Source organism: Dendronephthya gigantea, unplaced genomic scaffold (assembly GCF_004324835.1).
Source record: "Dendronephthya gigantea isolate DGI-Jeju-01 unplaced genomic scaffold, DenGig_1.0 000165F, whole genome shotgun sequence".
In the NCBI taxonomy this organism is placed as follows: Eukaryota; Metazoa; Cnidaria; class Anthozoa; order Malacalcyonacea; family Nephtheidae; genus Dendronephthya; species Dendronephthya gigantea.
In genome coordinates, this window is record NW_021163175.1 from 83,295 (window position 1) to 101,487 (window position 18,193).

General features: G+C 36.3%; 2 protein-coding genes across 12 annotated transcripts in view; both read left to right on the plus strand.

The window, feature by feature from the left end:
* LOC114537829 (dystrophin-like) overlaps nt 1–8,483 on the plus strand; it is a 68,784-nt gene extending 60,301 nt beyond the window's left edge. For 4 of the 9 annotated variants that reach the window (XM_028558929.1, XM_028558931.1, XM_028558930.1 and 1 more), the window contains 17 exons: nt 96–324; nt 963–1,023; nt 1,471–1,532; nt 1,929–2,003; nt 2,132–2,336; nt 2,864–2,949; nt 3,032–3,111; nt 3,229–3,306; nt 3,996–4,274; nt 4,690–4,895; nt 5,052–5,108; nt 5,460–5,516; nt 6,476–6,500; nt 6,946–7,040; nt 7,197–7,407; nt 7,886–8,090; nt 8,201–8,483. In XM_028558929.1, coding sequence (XP_028414730.1) covers nt 96–324; nt 963–1,023; nt 1,471–1,532; nt 1,929–2,003; nt 2,132–2,336; nt 2,864–2,949; nt 3,032–3,111; nt 3,229–3,306; nt 3,996–4,274; nt 4,690–4,895; nt 5,052–5,108; nt 5,460–5,516; nt 6,476–6,500; nt 6,946–7,040; nt 7,197–7,407; nt 7,886–8,090; nt 8,201–8,250 — 2,061 coding nt within the window. In that variant the 3' untranslated portion in view covers nt 8,251–8,483. The remainder of the gene's footprint in view (nt 1–95; nt 325–962; nt 1,024–1,470; nt 1,533–1,928; nt 2,004–2,131; nt 2,337–2,863; nt 2,950–3,031; nt 3,112–3,228; nt 3,307–3,995; nt 4,275–4,689; nt 4,896–5,051; nt 5,109–5,459; nt 5,517–6,475; nt 6,501–6,945; nt 7,041–7,196; nt 7,408–7,885; nt 8,091–8,200) is intronic. The other 5 variants (XM_028558932.1, XM_028558936.1, XM_028558940.1 and 2 more) reach the window with 5 other exon arrangements.
* Nucleotides 8,484–8,672: 189 nt separating this feature from the next.
* Nucleotides 8,673–18,099, plus strand: LOC114537831 (coiled-coil domain-containing protein 58-like). Of its 3 annotated transcripts, XM_028558943.1 has the most exons (9): nt 8,673–8,707; nt 12,036–12,145; nt 12,311–12,398; nt 12,878–12,987; nt 15,989–16,064; nt 16,343–16,468; nt 17,239–17,385; nt 17,467–17,526; nt 17,756–18,099. In XM_028558943.1, the coding sequence occupies exons 4-9, from the start codon at nt 12,935–12,937 to the stop codon at nt 17,801–17,803; spliced, it is 510 nt and encodes a 169-aa protein (XP_028414744.1). In that variant the 5' UTR covers nt 8,673–8,707; nt 12,036–12,145; nt 12,311–12,398; nt 12,878–12,934; the 3' UTR covers nt 17,804–18,099. The 3 variants fall into 3 exon arrangements, with proteins under 3 accessions (XP_028414744.1, XP_028414745.1, XP_028414743.1); XM_028558942.1 differs by lacking the exon at nt 8,673–8,707 and having other exon boundaries at nt 11,944–12,145; nt 12,300–12,398; XM_028558944.1 differs by lacking the exons at nt 12,036–12,145; nt 12,311–12,398; nt 12,878–12,987 and having other exon boundaries at nt 8,679–8,707.
* The last annotated feature ends 94 nt before the right edge of the window (nt 18,100–18,193 follow it).

Sequence of the window (18,193 nt, forward strand, 5' to 3'; positions counted from 1 at the left end):
TCCAGTGTTACTACAGAAGGAAACCTAAACTAAACTAACTTTATTCATACTGTATAGCTCTATCGAATGTAACCATTCTCTTTTGTATTTTCTAGCGTTTCCACACTATCGTTTCCCCGTTACAAGGCATGTTTGATGATGTAGATGGCGTGGAGAATAACTTGCGACGATGCAATGTGATTCTACCGTCGCCCTGGCAAAACCGTCTTGATGATCTTCACAGACGCTGGAAGGAACTTCAAATGAAGATGTTGAATCGGGAAAACACGATCCAAGAAAATATCACTGAATATGATATGAACATCACACAAGAACCTCTGCAAGGTAATCACCGCGAAAATTTGCGTTGACAGTGTTGTATTGTGGTGTACTTTGGTGTACTATGATGTACGTTGATGTACTTGAATGTACTGTGATGTACTGTGATGTACTGTGATGTGCTGTGATGTAATGTGTTGAACTTTGTGGTACTGTGATGTACCGTGACGTACTGTGGTGTATAGCGATGTACTGTGATGTACTGTCGTGCAGAGATGTATACTGCGATGTACTGCAATGTAGTGTAATGTACCGTGATGTACCGTGATGTACCGTGATGTACTGTGGTGTACAGCGATGTACTGTGAAATACTGCCATGTACTGTTATGTACTACGATGTACTTTGACGTACTGTAATGTACTTCGATGTACTGTGTTGTACTGTGATGTAATGTTGTGTATATTGATGTACCGTGAGATACTGCCATGTACTGTTATGTACTACGATGTACTTTGATGTACTGTAATGTACTGCAATGTAGTTTCTTGTACTGTTATGTACTGTGTTGTACTTCGCTGTAACTCACTGTCTTCCACTGTCTAGGTTGATAAAACTATCTGACAGTGTCTTACACCCCACAACGTTTTAACACAATAGTCCTAGGAATGGTTTTCAATATTTTATCCTTCATTTCTTCAACAGCGAGTGTCGTTCGTCCTTGGGAAAGAGCCATATCTGCAAACAAGGTCCCCTATTATATCAAGTAAGTTTGTAGCGAACATTAAGAATATTGTTCAACACTGTGATCAAATACTTTTCCCATAAGAATAATGTTTAATGAACGGCTTCAACAACCTCATAATTTGAAGCCAGTTGTTCGAAAGGCGTTTAGCTTAAACGGTGGATAAGTTCAAAAATGGAAAACGAAATTATCTATTTATTGAACAACTGAGTTGAAATATTTCGATGTAAATAGCTTAATTGTCAATGAAAGTACATATTGAATGCATAAGAAGCAGGCTCAGTCATACACAAGATGTACGAGAGTATTTTTAAACTTTAGCTTATCCACCGTTTAAGCTAAACGTCTTTCGAACAACCGGCCCTAGGGCAACGTTTCTCAGATTCACAATTTATTTACGTATTTATATTTGTGTTTATTTGCGTTTACCGAAATATTTGTGTATATCTGTGTATTTGTATTTACCAGCCACAAAACGGAAACGACTCAATGGGATCATCCGAAGATGACGGATCTTTTCCATCAATTAAGTAAGTATACGTCACCACAATATACAATATGACTTCGATAACATTCACCCAGACCTGATACGAACAATCTCTGTAAATTAAGACGCTTTTCAATCGATTCTTCGCAAAGAAAAGTCCATCCATATCAATGCCTCATCGTTTACAGGGCTGTGGCTAGACTGCTTAATTGGGGGGTGTATATTCATATAATCATGTTTATCTTCCGTAGGAACAATAGCGTACGAAATAAACCAGTCGAGCATATGAATATACACCCCCCCCCCCCCAATTAGGCTTCTAGCTACGGCCCTGTTCGTTTGTCATCGTGACTGAATCATTAGACCCAACCAGATACGAATTGCTAATGCCTTGTACGATTAAAACGTTGCTAATAATAATCTTGTTTTTATTGTTTAGCGGAGTTGAATGACATTAGATGGAGTGCGTATAGAACAGCTATGAAACTCAGATGTATCCAGAAAGCCGCTGGCCGTAAGTTACGCCGTATTCATTTCCTAACTAAACTTATCAGAATATGGTGTTTATTTAGCGCTGGAAGTTCAGTTTATTTCTTTCGGATCTTTTTCCTTCAAAACTCATTGCCTTGTTCTTTTTTTCAGTGGATATGGTAGAGAAGAACGTTGTAGTTGAAGCGTTGGAACGTCATAATATGCATGGTTCTCATGAAGATATTATTGGTGTTTCCGAGATGGTCAAAGTGTTGACTTTCATCTTCGATAAACTGGATATGAAAGAAAAGGAAGCTATTGATATTCCGCTGTCCATTGATCTCAGTCTTAACTGGCTGTTGAATGTTTATGACAGGTAATTACATCGCGGTCAATCAGGCACCTTTCTAATATAACATCTCTCTAATACAGACATTTCTCTAATACTGACATCTCTCTAATACAGACATCTCTCTAATACAGATACCTCTCTCTAATACAGACACCTCTCTAATACAGACATCTCTCTCTAATACAGACATCTCTCTAATACAGACATCTCTCTAATACAGACATCTCTCTAATACAGACATCTCTCTAATACAGACATCTCTCTAATACAGACATCTCTCTAATACATACATCTCTCTAATACAGACATTTCTCTAATACAGACATCTCTCTAATACAGACATCTCTCTAATACAGACATCTCTCTAATACAGACATCTCTCTAATACAGACATCTCTCTAATACAGACAACTCTCTAATACAGACATCTCTCTAATACAGACATCTCTCAATACAGACACCTCTCTAATACAGACATCTCTCTAACACGGGCATCTCTCTAATACAGGCATCTCTCTAATACAGACATCTCTCTAATACAATATTTTTAGTGGTCGTATTGGGAAGATTCGTGAACTCTCCTTCAAAGTTGGCTTGATCAGCATGTCTCAAGGACCCCTGGACGAGAAATACAGATGTAAATATCCCACCTTGAACGAAATAAGATTTACTATGTCGCCCGCTAAATAAAATTGACATTGTTAAATATTTTCTTTCAGATCTATTCTCTCTCGTGTCTGATTCTTCCAACCATGTCTCGCCAAAGAAACTTGGGCTCTTACTACATGATCAACTTCAGGCATGTGTCTTTTTCTTGTTCCAATTATGAAGAGTCTATAGATGTATAATTCGCGTTATTTTTTAATCTATATTGTATATACTGTATTGGCTAAAAAAATTATCCATATTTGTTTAGATCCCAAAACAACTGGGCGAAGCGGCAGCCTTCGGTGGCAGCAATATCGAACCAAGTGCGCGAAGCTGTTTTGAACGAGTAAGTTTTAGCAACCATGAAATTTTACCAGAACTGCTCTTCCTAGAGGTCCAGTAAGGATCATCTCTTATTGATCCAGTGTTACTACAAGAGGAAACCTAAACTAAACTAACTTTATTTATACTGGATAGCTCTATCAGTTCTAAACAATTCTTCCTAGAGGTCCAGTAAGGATCATCTCTTATTGATCCAGTGTTACTACAGGAGGAAACCTAAACTAAACTAACTTTATTTATACTGGATGCTCTATCAGTTCTAAACTGTTCTTCCTAGAGGTCCAGTAACGGTCATCTCTTATTGATCCAGTGTTACTACAGGAGGAAACCTAAACTAAACTAACTTTATTTATACTGGATAGCTCTATCAGTTCTAAACTGTTCTTCCTAGAGATCCAGTAAGGATCATCTCTTATTGATCCAGTGTTACTACAGGAGGAAACCTAAACTAAACTAACTTTATTTATACTGGATAGCTCTATCAGTTCTAAACTGTTCTTCCTAGAGATCCAGTAAGGATCATCTCTTATTGATCCAGTGTTACTACAGGAGGAAACCTAAACTAAACTAACTTTATTTATACTGGATAGCTCTATCAGTTCTAAACTGTTCTTCCTAGAGATCCAGTAAGGATCATCTCTTATTGATCCAGAATTACTACAGGAGGAAATCATGCGTTTTTTTCATTCCTAGGCTAAGAAACCCGACTCCATCACTTGTCAACAATTCTTGGACTGGCTTGAAAAGGAGCCTCAAAGCGTCATCTGGATCCCAACTCTTCATCGCCTCGCGAGCGCTGAAAGTGTTAAACACGAATCGAAATGCCAGATTTGTAAGGAATACCCAATAGTTGGACTACGCTTCAGATGTTTGAAATGCTTCAACTATGATGTCTGCCAAAGCTGTTTCTTCTCCGGGCGAACCTCTCGTAATCATTACGTGACACATCCAATGCATCAGTACTGCCTTTCGGTAAGAAATACTTGCCTTCATCAATGTATCGTCTATTCTATCCGATAAATCTACCGTGTGTGTTTGGGAATGTTTAAAAACGTCTTCAAGTTTCTATAAGCTTGTGTGAAAAGTCGGACATTTTTGCTGTTATTTAAAAACTTGAATTTGAAGCGGGGAAATGTATGAAATATATATAGTTAAACGACTGTGTTTTTGTGTAATTTATCAAAGATATAAAACTTTCACGAAATGTTTCAACCCAAGTATCAAGCAGCGAATATGTAACAGAAAATATTATCATTTTGTTTGGTCGAAAGTACAGTAAATCAGTTTCAGTTTTGGACTCTTGAAAACAATTCAGTAGGATTTTCTTTCAAGAATCCTCAGATTTCGTTAAAGGTATTTTTCATTGTTATTTTCGATGTGTTTTTAGACAACCGGCCCGGAGGATGTGAAGGACTTTTTCAAAGTCGTAAAGAACAAGGTGAAGCCACGGAAATACAAGAATAAACCACCAAAACATCTTGGATATCTTCCAGTACAGACGGTTATGGAGGGAACGAACCTTGAAACGCCTCAGTCACCGCCCCCGAGTCATAATCAGGACATGCATAACAAGTTGGGCATGTTTGCAAACAGGTATTGTAAAGAATGACGACATTAATCCCACGCGGGGGTACCGGTCGGGATCTTTGGTGAAACAGCGCTCCAGTTGCTCTGATCTCTATAATAGCTTTCTCGTTTCAAAACATATAGTGATTTCTTCAAATAAGAGTATTTTTAAATCTCTTTCAGACTCGCTGATTTGGAAGGCAGTGGGAGTTTCAAGACACCTCAAAAGAAAGGAAAGAGGTAGGGATATGTAGGGATGTAGAAAATACCCCCAAATGTACATAGGAAACAGCCCAGGTATCGGAAATTGTCGCCAACACTTCGGGCATTTCTGAAAATGTGCACTCCCAAGATTAACCTTGAACCATTCGGTGTTAAAAAACGACCTAAATTAATCGCATTGAATTAATATTGCTGACATATAACTCCATTTCTGTCTCTAGATTTGACTAATTTTGTTGTTATATATTCTTTCAAACAAAATACATTAATATACTAACTATAAGATTATTATTTCTTCGAAACGTAAGATCTAAAATATTTCTACATTAATGGTACTCTAACTTAAATGTGATTCCGTTTAAATTTCAGTAAAAGCAGCAACGATGATTTTGATGAGCATAAAATTATCGCGCGATATTGTAAGAGGTGTGTTTGTCTCCTAAATAAACGTAAAATTTAAATAAATAATCGTATGTTAAAACCTACCCTATAATCATCAAATTATAGTACTTGATAATATATTATCTGATGATATAAAAACTAAGTTTATTGTATTTATACTCGAAAGTTCTGTCCTTTCTAAACTGTTCTTCCTAGAGGTCCAGTAAGGATCATCTCTTATTGATCCAGTGTTATTACAGGAAGAAACCTAAACTAAACTAACTTTATTTATATTGGATAACTCTATCAGTTCTAAACTGTTCTTCCTAGAGGTCCAGTAAGGATCATCTCTTATTGATCCAGTGTTACTACAGGAGGAAACCTAAACTAAACTAACTTTATTTATACTGGATAACTCTATCAGTTCTAAACTGTTCTTCCTAGAGGTCCAGTAAGGATTATCTCTTATTGATCCAGTGTTACTACAGGAGGAAACCTAAACTAAACTAACTTTATTTATACTGGATAGCTCTATCAGTTCTAAACTGTTCTTCCTAGAGGTCCAGTAAAGATAATCTCTTATTGATCCAGTGTTACTACAGGAGGGAACTAAACTAACTTTATTTATACTGGATAGCTCTATCAGTTCTAAACTGTTCTTCCTAAAAGTCCAGTAAGGATCATTCCACAAAGCTCTCCTTTCAAAAACATACATATATGTAATAAATTTGATATCAAAATTGAACATTAAAAAATGATAAACCCATACTAACTCTGCATGAAGTTAAAATCCTAGCCTGTTGATTTAGTTCTGTTGTCATGCAACGAACAAGCATTCTTATACATAATCTTTCACCAAATGCAGCCAATTATATTGTATGTCGTAACCCAACCGCAAGTGAGAACCTATTGCAAATTTCTATATTAGGTTATCCTATATCCGAAAAAGCACTTTTACTAAATTGTATTCTATTGCTAATATTTCATTTGTATGTGTTTTATAGCCTTGAGCCAGGAACGCCTGCTAATGTAAGTGTTGATCAAAATATTTGGCATTTATTTTGTTCAAAATTCGTCTACATCTATATATTTCTCTGTACATAAACTCTAGATTTCCCGTGCATTTTATAAAAGATTTTATTTAACTGAGAATGCTATTAAAAGACATAGACTACGCTGTTTCAAATAGGCTGTAAATATTTTTAATCGCAGTTGCCAATTGTAGTATTTTACTCTGTCTAATGTCAGATGATTTTACTCATCAGTGGAAGAATACTGTCAGTTAATAAGTTACAAAACTATCTGTCAGTGTCTCTTGTTAACCCATTAGCTTGCAATGCACCCAGATGTGACCTACTTTAGTATTTTACTCTGTCTAATGTCAGATGATTTTACTCATCAGTGGAAGAGTACTGTCAGTTAATAAGTTAATCGTTATGTATTTTAAATATTGGAATATCTCTTTTTAATTTAGCAGCCGCGAAGCCCAACGCAAATTTTGATGGAATTGGCCCAGGAAGAAAAAGAAGATTTGGACAAGACGATCACTGATCTTCAAGATGAAAACAAGTATGAAAGAAACTATTTCATGTGCCCCAAAAGTCCATATTTAACTGAGTCCATATCTAGAGGCCGTTTTCCTACCTCTAGATAAACCGTGCTGTGATAATCGCTAAGAAAAATAACGTGAACCCTTCTAAATTTTTTCTCAAAATTGTCTAATAGAACCCTAATGGAAGAACTCAGCCAGTTAAAATCGTTGACGACGAGCCGCGACGATCCTCACTCGGGACAAGATCGTGAGAATGACGTCATGAACGAGATCAAGTTACTACGTCAGCACAGATCACGTCATGAATCACGTGTCAAAGTGTTGGAGGATCACAATCGCCAATTGCAACAACAGTTGACGAAGCTGAAACAATTGCTTGAACAGGTAAATGTTGATTTTTCTTCCTAGAGGTCCAGTAAGGATCATCTCTTACTGATCCAGTGTTACTACAGGAGGAAACCTAAACTAAACTAACTTTATTTATACTGGATAGCTCTATCAGTTCTAAACTGTTCTTCCTAGAGGTCCAGTAAGGATCATCTCCTAGTGATCCAGTGTTACTAAAGGAAGAAACCTAACTAAACTAACTTTATTTATACTGGATAGCTCTATCAGCTCTAAACTGTTCTTCCTAGAGGTCCAGTAAGGATCATCTCTTATTGATCCAGTGTTACTGCAGGAGGAAAACTAAACTAAACTAACTTTATTTATACTGGATAGCTCTATCAGTTCTAAACTGTTCTTCCTAGAGGTCCAGTAAGGATCATCTCTTATTGATCCAGTGTTACTACAGGAGGAAACCTAAACTAAACTAACTTTATTTATACTGGATAACTCTATGAATTCTAAACTTTATTCCCAGCCGTCTGAAAGATCAGGATCGCGAATGACTCCAGCGTCCTCATCTGGTTCAGTCAAGAAACCTGGTTACCATGGTGACGCCACGGCAAGCGATAGTGACAACGATGGTGAAAGAAAACCGCTGGTCACAGGTTCTCGAGGTATACAAGACCCGGAGCTACGTGACGTCATGGATAAAATAAACACGTCCTTTCCGCATGATGGAGGTATGTCATTCACGTGATCACAAAGTTCAGAGACTTTTACTGGTCTCACTAACCGAACATTAGGCAAATTATTTCATGGCAAATCTAATCATATCGTCTCCATTTTTTAGGATCGCACGGAGACTCCTCAAAGCAGCCATTAATGGGCGAAGAACGATGATTTGACTTTGGAAAATATTTACACAGTTTAGTTAGGATTTAAGGCAATACGCGATTTTTAACCTTACGTTATCTGTCTGACTCTGTTCAATGTTTGTACTAACAATATATAGATATTCTGGTGTTAATGTTCTCATATAACCTGCTTAAGATGTAACACGTATAAAATTTTCAATGTTTTGAGATGTAACTCCTTTATAATCTTGTTTTTATAATAAATGTTTGCATATTTAATTGCTCCTATAGCTCTATCAGTTCTAAAATGTTCTTCCTAGAGGTCCAGTAAGGATCATCTCTTATTGATCCAGTGTTACTACAGGAGGAAACTTAACTAAAGTGTGAATCCACAATCTTCATTGTTACTTGAGGAAACATCATGGAAGAGATGAACAAGCGCCATTATCAATGTTGAAATCTAACATAAGAAATATTCCCTGCATCACATGCTCTGAAACATCGTAAGTTTACCCTTTCATTTTATGTCTCCTCTCAGAAATATTTATCCTTCTAGGAAAGTTGAATTTTTTAAATCCAAACTGCAGTGAATAGAAACTAATAACTCTGATCCAACATGGTCAATATTTAATCAATTTTTTCACTCATGCACCTATCTATTGTTTGAATTATTTTATTTGATGTTTCATTTTAAACTTTCCTGAATGGAAATATCTATTTCACACATTTGTCATTGCTCTTTAATATATAAATCTCAGAACTGACTGAATTTAAATTCAATCAAAAAAATACAAATCAGTATATATGTCTGACAATCAACTTAGAATGCTACAATCTATTTCTATAACTTTGTGAAAATCTTATAGTTCATTTCAATTGTTCATAATATGTTAGGAGTTTTCACTTAATACCTTACATATTGTTCACACAACAACAGCAGTGTGCCACAATCTTGCTTCAGACATTTCTGGAAGTTCTTCCCAAGAATACCTTTCAAAGTTGAAACCTTCAACTGACTTCACAGATTGATATTGCTCATCACACCCTCCCTGGACTACAATGTTGTTTTCAATAACAACTGCAGTACATACCCTCCTCTTACATCTCATTGATGGCAGCTTGTGACTTTGTTCTGTCTTGACATTGTAAATGATAACTGTATCTAATGTGTTGCCATATTTGTCAACGCCACCAATAACAACAATGTTGTCTCCCCATCTCACAGTTGCCATCTCACTCACTTGATACGGCAGTGGTGACAACTGTTTCAGCTCATTCTTCTTTATATCGTACAGTATGACACTGCTGAGGTTACCATTGGGACTGCCAGTTGTATTTCCACCAACTATCAACAAATTATCATCAAATATTTCCATGCTGTGACATTGTCTTGGTTCTGGCATTCTTGATAAGGTCTTCACAGTATACGGAGGAACAAGCTGGACTGCTCTGATCAAGTCAGATGAACCATTTCCATTTTCACCTCCAGAGACTATCAAGTGATCATTATACAGCACACTGCTGTGGTATCTCAACTTATCAGGTAGTTTAAAAGGACAGTCACTCCAGTGTGTTGAGAGATCAGGGTTTGGGTCAATATTCATTCTAATCATATCATCAACAATGCCAGACCCACCACACCAACCCCCAGCTATAGTCATATGATTGTTATAAATAAATGAAGTCGCTCCCCAACGTTTCTTTGGCATTGATTGTAATGGCGACCATGTTCTTTGACGCCAGTTAAACATCTCTACAGAGTTAGTTCCATAACCTCCAGCAACAATTATATTTTCCTTATCACCACTTGGTCTATTTCTTACTTTTCTTGTGTTTTCTTCTTTCTTGCCCTCCATCGTGATAAGAACGTCCTTCATTTCATCAAAAGCTCTGACCAAAGCTGTTTTCAATCCATCGACTTTGCTGTTAACCGCTTCGAGTTTTCCTTCCATATCTGCTTTTATATCTGCCGTGTTTTTCTCCATATTATTCGCAACAGTGGCAACATTTTGCTCCAAATTTGTTATTTTAGTTGCAATTGTTACGTCGATATTCGCCATTCTTTCCTCCATATCTGCCAAAGTTTTGGTCATTTCTCCGCACGAGTGACACTTCAACTTTCGGAATTCGCAGACTTCACTTTCATGGTGAATAAGATCACGCTTGTTGACAATTAAACCACAGCCTTGGTTTGTACAAACGGCTGGTGTATATCCACATGTATCTTCATGGCGGTCAAGATGCTGAACTTCTACAACTTCTTGACAACCTCTGTTGATGTAAACGCAACGAATTTTCGATTCATTTAAAAAATCTTGTACAATTCGCTGTGCTTCGGCCAAAGTCTCTACGGTCAGTTCATCAGCACACGTTGGACATGTTTGAGAATTTTCCAGATGTTTCGTAATACAACAACGGCAAAAAGAATGCTGGTTTCTCGAACACATAACCGGCTCTTTCAAGACGTTGAAGCAAATCTGACAGAGGAAATTTCGATCGATTTTGTCCACAAACCTTTCTTCATCGTAGCCTTGTATATATGAAGCCATATTTCACGTCGTTCTTGTGTCGTAATAATAAAGCAAGTTCTGTGTTGTTTGTCGCTCTGTAGTATAAACCTCGCTGTATAGACTGAATATAGATACAGTGTTCGTTCTTGGAGAAGTCATTCTTAGAATTTGCTGCTTGAAACATTCAACAAAACGATTCCTTTTAAACAGACAAATATCGCTTCTTCGCGAAGTGTTGAAAGCGTCTTTTCAAAACCGCAATTTGCAAACATGAAATTTCATCACCTGCAATTGGTCGCAATTCGTAAACAATAATTTCGCAAATAAAATATGGAAATGAGTTCCAAGAAAATGATACTTTTACCAAGAAAAATCATTCTTAAATACTTTTATAAAAGTTTTTATACCGAAGCTTGAACAAGCCGATGAACTTTCATGAAAATATTTCAAAATAATTAAACGTGTGATGGCCTGTCATGAGTTGTGCAGACGAGCTTTCAAGCATTACTAATCATAAAGTGTATATCTTGCAATGAGAATTTCGATTTTCAGGTTTTTAAATAATCTGAAAATTTAATCTTTCCGGATCATTCCAATACCATTCTTGTCAAATAATTCCGACAAGAACTTGAAGAATTTTCGGTTCAAAGTTGCGCCCTGAGAATGTGAACTAATAAATTCCTCGCGACACAAGTGCGCTCTTAATTTATAAACACTGCAGCATGCACTAAGTTTACTGGATCATTTGGACAAGATTCAAACGAATTTGCGTTTTGTAGACGTTCAAGCCCCGTTTACACTACACTGAATTTATCAGCACAGCACGGCTAAAATGGGCACCCGTGCCCAATTTTATTAGTGTTCAGGCTACCAAAACAAAGGCTGAGTACAGATGTAATGGGTACGGGTGCCCACTGCCCATTTTAGCCGTGCCGTACCAATAAATTGAGTGTAGTGTAAACCGGGCTTCAGCATATGAGTTAAATGAATAGAATCATGTCAAAATGCGACGATCAGTCATTCGTAATCTGTTGAAATTCAAAATTGAAAACTGAGCTGATTTCATAGTAATATAGTTTGTTTTTCTTCAGGCAAACGCTCCGTTTGTCACAACACTGCATACGTCATGCACAAGCCTGAAACCACAGATTTAGCCTTCTGATAGTCCCCCCCTTCTCCATACAACCCTCACTACATGTCTTATAATATATCTTACCCTCCTAATCTTATATTATACTGCACTGCATCAATATAAAACCCTGCTCTTTCTAACACCAGGGTTTCTTTAATAATCCATATTTTTCATACTCTCTCATCTCAGGCAAGCAAAGTTTCTTCTTTGTTTATTGTAAAACTTGCAAGAAACTAACACGAGGAAAATTGCGATGTCGATGTTCAAATTGCAAGGAAGGAAGCTTTGTTTTATCACAGGTATTTACTGTTTGCTTATAAACAACTTGTAAAAAATCTGCAGTAGATTTATATTTAGACTTTATAAAATGTTGACATTGTTACAACTTGTTTACAAGCTTGCTGTGAAAGCTTTTGAATGTCAACAAACATCTTGTTTACACAATATTTATAGTTTCTTGCAAGGGTCCAAATGGTTGGGACGATGTATTGACCAAAGGTCGCATGCAGCGACAATGTGAATCCAATACAAACTGTCAGGAAAAAAACAGCTGTAAGTTATTCACCTATCACACCTAAAATACAATAGTGGGCCACATCTGGGTGCATTGCAAGCTAATGGGTTAACAAGAGACACTGACAGATAGTTTTGTTAACTTATTACCTGACAGTACTCTTCCACTGATGACTAAAATCATCTAACATTAGATAGAGTAAAATACTAAAGTAGGTCACATCTGGGTGCATTGCAAGCTAATGGGTTAACAAGAGACACTGACAGATAGTTTTGTTAACTTATCAACTGACAGTACTCTTCCACTGATGACTAAAATCATCTACATTAGAGAGTAAAATACTAAAGTAGGTCACATCTGGGTGCATTGCAAGCTAATGGGTTAACAAGAGACACTGACAGATAGTTTTGTTAACTCATTAACTGACAGTACTCTTCCACTGATGAGTAAAATCATGAATGCAGACAATTCATACCAGGTTGTTGATAAAAATTAAAAACTTCTTGTTCTTTCATAGGAATTTTATTTCAAATGTGGGGAACATCATGGTAGAGATGAACAGGCGCCATTATCAATGTTGAAATCTAACATCAGAAATATCCCCTGCATCACATGCTCTGAAACATCGTAAGTTTACCCTTTCATTTTATGTCTCCTCCCAGAAATATTTATGTTTCTAGAAAAGTTGAATTTTTTAATTCAAACTGCAGTTAATAGAAACTAATAACTCTGATCCAACATGGTCAATATTTAATCAAATTTTATTCACTCATGCACCTACCTATTGTTTGAATTCTTTTATTTGATGTTTCATTTTAAACCTTCCTCAATGGAAATATCTATTTCATACATTTGTCATTGTTCTTTAATATATAATTCCAAGAACTGACTCAATTGAAATTCAGTCACAAAAATACAAATCAGTATATGTCTGAGTCTGACAAACAACTTAGAATGCTACAATCTATTTCTATAACTTTGTGAAAATCTTATAGTTCATTTCAAATGTTCATAATATGTTAGGAGTTTTCACTTAATACCTTACATATTGTTCACACAACAACAGCAGTGTGCCACCATCTTGCTTCAGACATTTCTGGAAGTTCTTCCCAAGAATACCTTTCAAAGTTGAAACCTTCAACTGAGTTCAGGCATTCGTCCTCACCCCACCCTCCCAGGACTACAATGTTGTTTTCAATAACAACTGCAGTACATCCCCGCCTCTTACATCTCATTGATGGCAGCATGTGACTTTGTTCTGTCTTGACATTGTAAATGATAACTGTATCTAATGTCTTGCCATGTTTGTCAACACCACCAATAACAACAATGTTGTCTCCCCATCTCACAGTTGCCATATCACTCACTTCATACGGCAGTGGTGACAACTTTTTCAGCTCATTCTTCTTCATATCGTACAGTACGACACTGCTGAGGTTGTCTTTGTAACTGTCATTTGTACTTCCACCAACTATGAACAAATTATCATCAAATATTTCCATGCTGTGATATAGTCTTGGTTCTGGCACTCTTGATAAGGTCTTCACAGTATAGGGAGGAACAAGCTGGACTGATCTGATCAAGTCAGATGAACCATTTCTATTTTCACCTCCAGAGACTATCAACTGATCATTATACAGCACACTGCTGTGGAATCTCAGCTTATCAGGTAGTTTAACAGGACAGTCACTCCAGTGTTTTGAGAGATCAGGGTTTGGGTCAATATTCATTCTAATCATATCATCAAGAATGCCAGACCCACCATACCAACCCCCAGCTATAGTCATATGATTGTTATAAATAAATGAAGTCGCTGCCCAACGATTCTTTGGCATTGATTGTAATAACGACCACGTTCTTTGACGCCAGTTAAACATCTCTACAGAGTTAATCCAAAGACTTCCAGCAACAATTATATTTTCTTTATCACCACTTGGTCTATTTCTTACTTTTCTTGTGTTTTCTTCTATTTTTCCCTCCATCGTGATAAGAACGTCCTTCATTTCATCAAAAGTTCTGACCAAAGCTGTTTTCAATCCATCGACTTTGTTGTTAACCGCTTCGAGTTTTCCTTCCATATCTGCTTTTATATCTGCTTTTAAATCTGCGATTGTGGTATTTCTCGCCATATTTTTCTCTAAATTTGTTATTTTAGTTTCAATCGTTACATTATTCTTCGCCATTCTACCCTCGATATCTGCCAAAGTTTTCGTGATTTCTCCGCACGAGTGACACTTCAACTTTCGGAATTCGCAGACTTCACTTTCATGGTGAATAAGATCACGCTTGTTGACAATTAAACCACAGCCTTGGTTTGTACAAACGGCTGGTGTATATCCACATGTATCTTCATGGCGGTCAAGATGCTGCACTTCTACAACTTCTTGACAACCTCTGTCGATGTAAACGCAACGAATTTTTGATTCATTTAAAAAATCTTTTACAATTCGCGGTGCTTCGGCCAAAGTCTCTACGGTCAGTTCATCAGCACACGTTGGGCATGTTTGAGAATTTTCCAGATGTTTCGTAATACAACAACGGCAAAAAGAATGCTGGTTTCTCGAACACATAACCGGCTCTTTCAAGACGTTGAAGCAAATCTGACAGAGGAAATTTCGATCGATTTGGTTCACAAACCTTTCTTCATCGTAGCCTTGTATATATGAAGCCATATTTCACGTCGTTCTTGTGTCGTAATAATAAAGCAAGTTCTGTGTTGTTTTCGCTCTGTAGTATAAACCTCGCTGTATAGACTGAATATAGATACAGTGTTCGTTCTTGAAGATGTCTGTGTTTGTATTTTCTCAAAATCTTCTGCAAAATGATCAGTTTATAAAGACAAATATCTCTTCCTTATAAAGTGTTTGCATAAAATGCATCATTTGCTGTCAGGAATTCTTGGAATTTGCTGCGGTGTTTCCACAAATAAATTAAAACATATTGCGAGCTGAGAGAGAGAACTGGGACTAGAGTATAACGCACTGAGCTATGTATGCTAAGTGAATGGGTCAAACTGCATTGTCCAGCATTATGAACATAGATTTTTCCTAATCGTGTCAGATGATTTTACTCATCATTGGAAGAGTACTGTCAGTTAATAAGTTAACAAAACTATCTGTCAGTGTCTCTTGTTAACCCATTAGCTTGCAATGCACCCAGATGCGATTCTTCCTAGAGGTCCAGTAAGGATCATCTCTTATTGATCCAGTGTTACTACAGGAGGAAACCTAAACTAAACTAACTTTATTTATACTGGATAGCTCTATCAGTTCTAAACTGTTCTTCCTAGAGGTCCAGTAAGGATCATCTCTTATTGATCCAGTGTTACTACAGGAGGAAACCTAAACTAAACTAACTTTATTTATACTGGATAGCTCTATCAGTTCTAAACTGTTCTTCCTAGAGGTCCAGTAAGGATCATCTCTTATTGATCCAGTGTTACTACAGGAGGAAACCTAAACTAAACTAACTTTATTGATACTGGATAGCTCTATCAGTTCTAAACTGTTCTTCCTAGAGGTCCAGTAAGGATCATCTTTTTTGATCCAGTGTTACTACAGGAGGAAACCTAACCCAACCTGTGAATCCACAATCTTCATTGTTACTTGACGTACCATGCAATTCCAAGGCACGTGGACAACATGGCTGGTGCAGGGGAACAAGAATTATCTCAAATGTCTTGCGAAGATTTCACTGAATTCAAGGTCAGAAAATGACACGATCGCTAAACAAAATGCATTTTCCTAAAGACCAATTCTTCGATTACATGTTATAACTTAAATTTTATTGTTTGTTTTCTTTTGATCCTTAAAAACGAGCCGATAAAATTCATAATATGATTGTCTAAATTGTTGCATAATATGCTCAAATATATTCGTCGTTTGCCTGGAAATGTTCATATAAATCTTTTAAGAGGAAGGAAGATATTTGAGTGTTTCTGATATTCACACGACCTGAAAGCGTATTTCTGTTTACTTTCTAGGAAGCTTTGAAGGTTTTAAGATTACTCGATGATAAAATTATTTATAGTCTTAATAAAAGTGTACCAACCACATCGTTTGCTGGGGAAATAAACGCTGAAAATAAGTGTAAAGAATTATATACAGAGGTGAGGTTATTTTTCACTGTATTTCCTTTTGTATGCCTTGACTTCTTGTTGTTGACTATTATACTGAGCAAGAGACACTGACAGATAGTTTTGTTAACTTATTAACTGACAGTACTCTTCCACTGATGAATAAAATCATCTGACATTAGACAGAGTAAAATACTAAAGTAGGTCACATCTGGGTGCATTGCAAGCTAATGGGTTAACAAGAAACACTGACAGATAGTTTTGTTAACTTATTAACTGACAGTACTCTTCCACTGATGAGTAAAATCATCTGACATTAGACAGAGTAAAATATTAAAGTAGGTCACATCTGGGTGCATTACAAGCTAATGGGTTAACAAGAGACACTGACAGATAGTTTTGTTAACTTATTAACTGACAGTACTCTTCCACTGATGAGTAAAATCATGTGACATTAGACAGAGTAAAATATTAAAGTAGGTCACATCTGGGTGCATTACAAGCTAATGGGTTAACAAGAGACACTGACAGATAGTTTTGTTAACTTATTAACTGACAGTACTCTTCCACTGATGAGTAAAATCATGTGACATTAGACAGAGTAAAATATTAAAGTAGGTCACATCTGGGTGCATTACAAGCTAATGGGTTAACAAGAGACACTGACAGATAGTTTTGTTAACTTATTAACTGACAGTACTCTTCCACTGATGAGTAAAATAATCTGACATTAGACAGAGTAAAATACTAATGTAGGTCACATCTGGGTGCATTGAAAGCTAATGTGATTATTCAACTCTTAGCTACTAGGTGCTTATTCAACAAGAGAAAACGCTATCAAGAAATGTGTCACGCAAGTGTCTTCATCAATACAAAAACTACAAGAAAGACGTCAAGTTGATGAAGATAATCCAGAAATTCTAAGACATCTTAGAAAGGAACAGACCAAGGTGCTACATTGCAACAACTTTCTCATATCTCAATTATTTTATCATTTTTAAGTTTTAATCAGACCTTCTTTAATTTTACAGCTGAGGCTAATGAGATCTGAATTAAATGTAGAAGAAGTTGTACAACAACGTAGTTTAAAGGTAAATGGAACTAAAACTAGGAAATATTAACATAGTTTTGTTAACTCATTATCTGACAGTATTCTTCCACTGATGAGTAAAATCATCTGACATTAGACAGAGTAAAATACTAAAGTATGCCACATCTGGGTGCATTGCAAGCTAATCAGCCTAATGGGTTAACAAGAGACACTGGCAAATATATCAGTACTTTCAAATGCTCTATTATTATAATTTTAATATTTTTAAGGTATTTAATGAAAAATGCTGGAAGGTTTTCAAACCGCCATCATCCTAACACCCCTGGTTGGATACAACTATTTGATAGGAACTTATAAATGATTTCCATTGAAAAGAAACACCTCATTTACAGTGCATTATTGCTTTGAAAGAGTTTGAGTCATGGTTTTAAATATTTTTGCATATTACATAACACTATTCTCCTCAATAATATGATGCAATATGTAAACTAATGCAAAAAAGAATGCTTTAAACTCCTAACTGTTACTTGTAATTTGGTAAAAAGCTGGGAACAAACAGTGAAAATATGTCCTGATGAAAAATAGTTGGATCAACACTTGAACAAATCTGCTTCAAGTTTTTTTTATGGCATTTATTACCAGCAATCATCTTTTACATCCTTGTATGTTAATATATATTATTATTTCCAATTTTAAATGTGAGCCAA

Bases quoted from the DNA above. Each gene is read 5' to 3' on its own strand.
- LOC114537831 (XM_028558943.1), top strand. From the start codon at position 12,935: ATGTTGAAATCTAACATCAGAAATATCCCCTGCATCACATGCTCTGAA. The intron at 12,988-15,988 runs GTAAGTTTACCC...TGCAATTCCAAG, and splicing joins ATCACATGCTCTGAAACATC to GCACGTGGACAACATGGCTG. The intron at 17,386-17,466 runs GTGCTACATTGC...TTAATTTTACAG, and splicing joins TTAGAAAGGAACAGACCAAG to CTGAGGCTAATGAGATCTGA.